At 49.3% G+C, this 6,748-nt stretch overlaps 1 protein-coding gene across 1 annotated transcript; it reads right to left on the bottom strand.

Annotated features, from left to right (window-relative positions):
* Nucleotides 1-289: 289 nt before the first annotated feature.
* On the bottom strand, nucleotides 290-1,550 carry LOC149349124 (uncharacterized). Its single transcript, XM_089575408.1, has 2 exons — nucleotides 1,508-1,550; nucleotides 290-1,422 (listed from the first exon to the last, which is right to left on the bottom strand). Exons 1-2 carry the CDS (start codon nucleotides 1,548-1,550, stop codon nucleotides 290-292), a joined length of 1,176 nt encoding a protein of 391 aa, XP_089431534.1.
* Between the last annotated feature and the right edge of the window lie 5,198 nt (nucleotides 1,551-6,748).

Here is a 6,748-nt window from a genome sequence, read left to right as displayed (position 1 = left end):
CAGCCGATTTCCTCAAAAACAAACAGCAACCGGCCGATGTCCCAACAGAATGGCTGACGCACACATCATAACGACCACGGAACGGGCTCACCATGCAGTCAGTGCGACCCTCGCTCTCCACTTTTGTCTCCTGTACCGCGACTACATCCAGCTCCCTTTCCACCATTAGCCTTTTTAGTTGGTACTGCTTCCTCTTACTTCCGAGGCCGCGCACGTTCAGTGTGGCTAGCCGGAGAGGCGCGAGCACAGGAGCCATTGTGAAAGCGAGGGCTCACCCAAAGCAAGGCGATTACTCGCCTGCACAACTCCTGCTCGGTTCCAGGGAAGGGTCGCCGCCGACGCGCGACGGCGATGACGCACGGGAAGGGCGCACATCTTTCCCTTTCTTCCCTCTTGCAACCTTCCATTCCTTCTCGAGCTGGTTGAGGCGCTGCTCCCCTAGTGCACCCTCCGCCTTCTCCAGGCGCCTCTTTGTCGACGCTGGCTGGGCGTCCATGGCGTCTGTGTCGTTTTTCCCGGAATCCTGTGCTTTGGCTCCTTGAATTCCTCTGCTCGAAGCTTCGTTTCGTGGGGCAGCTGCGGCGCTCCCCGGCTGTTGACCTTGGCTCGCTGCTGGCTCTTTCACCGCAGCCGTGCTTGCCTGAATTTTCCCTCCCTCGTTAGGCAAAACTTTGGCTGGCGCTTTATCCTCGCCGCTCGCTGTTTGCACTGTGCTGCCTTTTGCCCTGTCTTCCGAGGAAGCTGCCTTCTCAGCCTCCTCTTCGTCCATCAGGTGGCTGGTCTCCTCAGCCACCCTGGTTGCCCCGGCTACGACGGCGTACGTACGAACGCAATCCGTGCGTTCATGTCCAAACGCGCGACATTTGCTGCATCTTGGCGTCTGGCAATCCCGGCGAATGTGGCCCTTGAGTTTGCACCGCAGACAAGTCGGCGCCCTACCGGGCACGACGACGAGTGCAGGGCCGTCGGCTAGTTTGAAAAGGTCCGGGAGGGAATCCGGGGTGACGCCTTCCTTGAGAACAATGCGAGCAACACGGGTCGTCGATTCCGCAAGCTCGAAACCACTCGTATGCCATTCTTCCAAGCGGATGTCGATCACCACCACAAGCTCACTCAGGATCTTTCGAAGGGTCTCATCCGGCACGTAGAAAGGAACCCAGTGGATCTTCGCGGTTATCTCTCTACGTACCGGATCGATGACGGCACAGTACCGCCCCTTCACCTCCAAACCACCGGCTTGCACCAGCGCGTCCTTGGCCTTTTGAGTGCGCAGCTTGAGCAGCCACACGTGTCCCATCTGGTACGGGCCAATTCCTGCCACGGCCTTCAAAACACCAGTTTCTTCGAGCGGCGTCCGAAAATCCTCGATCTTATAAGGCCTGCCATCCACGTCACAATGTAGAAACACGCAATCCTTCAGGCCTTCGTGCGAAGGCAGCGACGGTAGCGCGAACCTGTACCCCTCGGGGGGGGGGGGGGGGGGGGGGGGGGTGATTGACGCGCGTACCCTGGCCGTCGCCGGTGAAAGGACCTCGCACGGAGAGAGCCATGCCGCGTCCGCTCCCCTCGAAAGCCGGAGGCGGACTCTGACACGGAAAACTGTTGCGTTATATTAGGATGACAAGACTTACGCTATGCTTCCGACTACTTTAGAATTCGACGGTTAGGTGCGAGGTCAAATGTTTATTTGTAAGGTTTAAGGAGCTGAACTACAGCCGATTGCACTTCCACTGATATTGTGAATCTTGATGAGCTCTGTGATATGCACTAAAAGATCTGATATTTGTATGTATTTTAATTTTCACAGCGCCTGCACCATTCATCGTAGTACTCTCATTGCGCACCTATTGTTAACTACAGTCGGAGCTCTTGCATGAAAATACCTGGCGATATTCGCTCAACAGCTCAACTAAGCCCAGAAGGCAATATTTGCCTTCTAGCTGAACGTTTGTCCAAGCACATTGGAAACGCCTAACGTCATACTGTTTGGATAGGCGCTGTTTACAACAAGAGGGCACAAGCAGAGAATCAGGGAGAAAAATATTTGAAACAGGCCAAGAGTTTTTTTTATGCGTTGGTTGGGCACTTGTTAATCGCTTGTTCATCCCTTCTTTTCCCCGTGTTTCAAACAGCAAGGCCCACTATATAAGAGGCACTCATCAGCGGCTATCGGTTTCGCACGAGATTGATGTAAGCTGATACGACGAATATCGGAGCTCTTGTGTACGCACGAGTGTCGCGTGTCAGTTGAGGTATGCCACATATGTAATAAGTGCATACAAGTCACATTTCCGTAGCGCGTGAACTACTATATATGCAGCACATGTGTTCATCTGTGACATTTGTGACGCGTATGAGCTCCTACGTGACACATATGAACTCGTATGAGGCATATGTGCTGGTACGAGGCGCATTTGTCGACACATATGGATCATATGATGCCCATATGAGTCCATACGAGGCACATATGTGGCACATATGAACTCGTATGAAGCCTATATGTGTTCATATGAGGCACATATACTGACACATATAACTCATATGGGCTGCATACGAGTTCATATGAGGCACATATACTGACACATATAACTCATATGGGCTGCATACGAGTTCATATGAGGCACATATACTGACACATATAACTCATATGGGCTGCATACGAGTTCATACGAGACACATATCTGACACATATAGCTCGTATGTAACACATCTGGAATCATACGAGACACATATCTGACACATATAGCTCGTATGTAACACATATGGAATCATACGAGACACATATGAATTCATATGAGATTTTTCGGTAGGGAGATTGCGTTTTATTTCATGAAAACGAGCACTAGCTGTTCGTACGCAGCGATGTAAACAAGAGTATGAGTGCAGTCAACCTCATCGGCGCACTCCTGGGGAAATTTCATGGTGTGAAATTTCACAAAACATCTGAAATTCATGAAGTTTGAAATTTCATGAATTTCAAATGTTCATTGGTGTTCTTCTTCCAAGCGCGATTGTTAAATAACGGACAAAAAAATGTCCAAAGTATCAAAACAACGCAAATGACAGCTTGTAATTATCGCAGGAGAGCAAATCAAGCCAATGCGTTTTAAACATGTAGGTACTAGTTTATGAAGCCTTAGGTAAACATATATGCAAAATCGAAAAAAGGTGCATGAAGAGATGGTACACAGGATTGACCACAGGATGTGGGACAAACATGGATATGTGCGCTTATCTGAACATATTGAAATTTGCTCAATCAAGGAACACAATTAATAAAAAATGAGTTTTCCAACGATTCTTTAATGCAGCGTTTGCACATGTATCTAGCATTCACACTCACTTGCGCTTACACTACCAAGTCAGTCGTAATGCAGGCTAACTTCAAACCACTGACTGTACTCATGCGAACAGGGAGTCAGCATTGTGCACAGGCAGCAAGGTAATCGCACGGAGACTGCAGAGCACGGAGTTACTATTTTCCAAGCGGTTATCAGGGCTGCGAAACTAAAAGGCTCTGGTAAGTTGAGCGTCCGCGTCTCTTTCGCTCCTGTAATATTCTGGCGACAGCGTGCTTTGCAATATTCGTTCGTTCCTTATTCTGGTCACAGAAAAATACCAATAAAACTGTACACAGAGAATTGGATGGCCGGTCTTCACGTTTGGACGTCCGGCAAGGCATTCCCCTCTGGAGGGGCGCCGCTAATCCTTCGTCTCCATGTTTTTGGGGAGAGCTCTCCCTATGTCTGATAGTTATTAAGACGTCGCGGTTTTCGGCCGGGGCAGCGGAAAGCAACGCCGTCGGCTTAGGGTTGATGTCCTTCGTTGCCTTTTTTTCTTTTCGCTTTCCGCTTCATTTCATGCTTTTTTTTATTCCCGACACATTTATTTGGAATAGTGGCGGACGCCATGGTGCCGGCAGCGTCGGTCGATACCGCGCAGCGCCTGACTGACTGACTGGCCGCGGTACTTGTGCAAGTGCTTCTGCGTCTGAGAACACAATGCTTCGCGTCCAACAGAGAGCCCTTAAGGGAATATCCAGGGGGCTTGAAGAGGGGAGGTAGAGTAGGGGGCGGGGGTGGACAGAATGCAACATTTCAAAGCTCCAGGACACTCCATGAGTAAAAAAAAACTAGACCAACGAAGCAAGCAGCCTCTTCCATATCTTCCATAGTGGTTTAGGCAATAGAAGACGGACGAATTGATTTTAAAGGAGCTTGTGATCCAGACTGTTTGTTCGTATCTAAGTTTGAGAGAATGCCATCCAAAAAATCTAAAAAAAACACGTTTCGCAAACTACTAGGTTCTCTCATCACTAGGGCCCGGAACTTTAGGCATTTGCCTAAACATGCCTGTAAACGCCTAAACGTGATATTTTTGCACTTGCCTGCCTTTTTGTCATTTTTTAGGAAATACCGCCTATTTAACCGCACTTCTTGCCTATAACTGCCTAAATCCGGCATTTCGGCCCTAAATGCCCTTTTTCAATTTTTATACATCATGATTAAAGGCGAGGGTCTCGCCAAACGTCTTTTAGAAGTGTAACTGGCGCAACCAAAGAGGTTATATGATCACTGTGAGTGCAACCCGGCCGACACCCGAACCGGCACCGTCCAGCCGGAGACCATCGCCTCAACGCGCTCCGTCCAGCCGGGGACCGTCGCCTCAACGCGCGCAAGACTCGCTCACTCGCGCGCTCACTGATCGCTCGTTGCTCGGCCGACTCTCGGCCGCCTACCACTTTTCAGAGAACGGCCACTTCTTTGCCTGCCGCTTCCAGAACCCGTGACACTGACTTGAGCGGGCTCACGACCTTTGCTTCATCAGCGCTCTCCATTTCATTTCGTATTGACATGCCGCAGCAAAACGGCATCGAGAGGCGCTCGTTGCAGTTTGCAATTTTGAGATGCTTTTTTCTGCTGCTTTTTTGCAACACATGCGAAACTTCAGTGTCAAGTGAGAAGCGATGCCATGTAGTGCAACGCGTAGCTACCAACAAGCATATGGCAAACCTGAAGAGAACGAAAGAGGGGACAGGGCAGCTCCTATTGGCAGTGGCTTTCAGTGGTAGTTTGACAGCAAAAGAATGGTCATTTGCCAAAGAGTTGTGGCAAGCATTTTTAACGGCAGATATCCCGTTACCAACAGTGATCTTCGGAGCTTTCTGGAAAAGCACACCAAGCAGCATGAAAAAGATGAATGAATGCTTCGTAAGAGATACCTGAAAAAATGCTATGAGGATACTCTTGCCGAAATCAGAGATGAAATTGGAGCCAACTACATTTTGGTGTCAGTCGACAAAACCTCGGACGCTAGCGGACGGTATGTGGCCAACTTCATTGCCGGAACATTGAGCCTAGAGAAAGCCCGATGAGCAATCCTGCTCAACGCAGATGTTCTTGAAAAGGTGAGCCATTCGACTATAGCGCGCTTTTTCACTTCATCTCTGGAGCTTCTATGGCCAGGAAATATTCAGTATGACAAGGTATTTTCGTTCATCACGGATGAAGCATCCTACATGTGCACGGCAAAAAAAAAGGACCGACGCTTTTTTACAACAAGATGGTTCACTCGACCTGCGTGGTTCATGCAATGCATCGTGTCGCCGAATGTGTCCGACTCTCTTTTCCCCGGGTTAGTACCTAGCACAAATGTTAAATCTCCGTCAAGAATTGCTGTTTTTCGCGCCAGAGCAGCTGGCATTCCTCTGCCGCGAAAGCCTGTTTTGACTCGATGGGGAACATGGTAAACGCAGCAGTATATTATGCACAGCACTTTGAAGTGGTCAAGCCTGTCTTTGAGGAAATCAAGGATGACGCTGCGTGTGTGATCTCGAAGACGCGAGTTTGGAAAGAGACCTGACATTCATCAGTGCAAACTTCACAGGCGAGTTTTGAAAGAGACTTGACATACATCAGTGCAAACTTCTCAGCATTGACGGAAAGGACGACAAAGTTGGAAAAGGCTCGACTCTTAATAGATGAATCATTGAAGGCAGTCGAAGAAGTACAAGCAGCACTTCAGCTAGTGGAAGGAAAGGGCGCTACTGCTTCTACGAAGAAGCAGCAATTGGTAGAAAGATTAGAGGCCTAGAAACAATTTCCCAAATCAGAGAACTTCTGCGCGGAGACTGTACAGCCATATCGCCTGAAGGGCTGAACCCCTATGAACTCTCAAGTTTTAGGTCCGCGCCACAAACTTCACGTGACGTCGAAAGAAGCTTTTCAAAGTACAAAGCGATGCTTAGCAAAAACCGAAGGAGCTTCAAGTTCGAAAACCTGAGAATGTGCTCTATCGTGGCGTGCTTCATTTAGGACTGCGTACGCTCCGTGCATGACTGACAAATCGTGTACTAATAAAGAGTATTAATCATAGCGCCTATTTTTGCTTTATAGCGCCTATTTCAATAATTTTTAGAGCCTAGATGCCTGCCTATTTCGGGGTTTTTTAGTGCCTAAATTTCCGGGCCCTACTCATCACGTGCGACTGCGGTCGAGTTTCAGCTTGCGTTTTTGAGCCTTCTGCTGGTCATCCGCCGGGTCACTGACCGTAAACGGTGGATGCAAGAGGGGGGAAGAGTTCCTAGGGAGCGGTTTACAATGCGCCGCATCTGACCGGATGGTGGTGAAAACTTTTATTTAGTGAAATAGAGTTTGGAGGCACAGAGTGGCCCCTCTACATGGTCGGCGTCCGTAGTCCGGGACACCGCTTGACGAGGCCCCGTCTCTCGCCCGTTTCACCAGAGCCC

The sequence above is a fragment of the Amblyomma mixtum genome, chromosome 3 (genome assembly GCF_055824585.1).
Source record: "Amblyomma mixtum isolate Tamu chromosome 3, ASM5582458v1, whole genome shotgun sequence".
Classification (NCBI taxonomy): domain Eukaryota; kingdom Metazoa; phylum Arthropoda; class Arachnida; order Ixodida; family Ixodidae; genus Amblyomma; species Amblyomma mixtum.
Note: the sequence above shows the minus strand (reverse complement) of the source record. Positions and strands in the feature narration are given on the sequence as shown.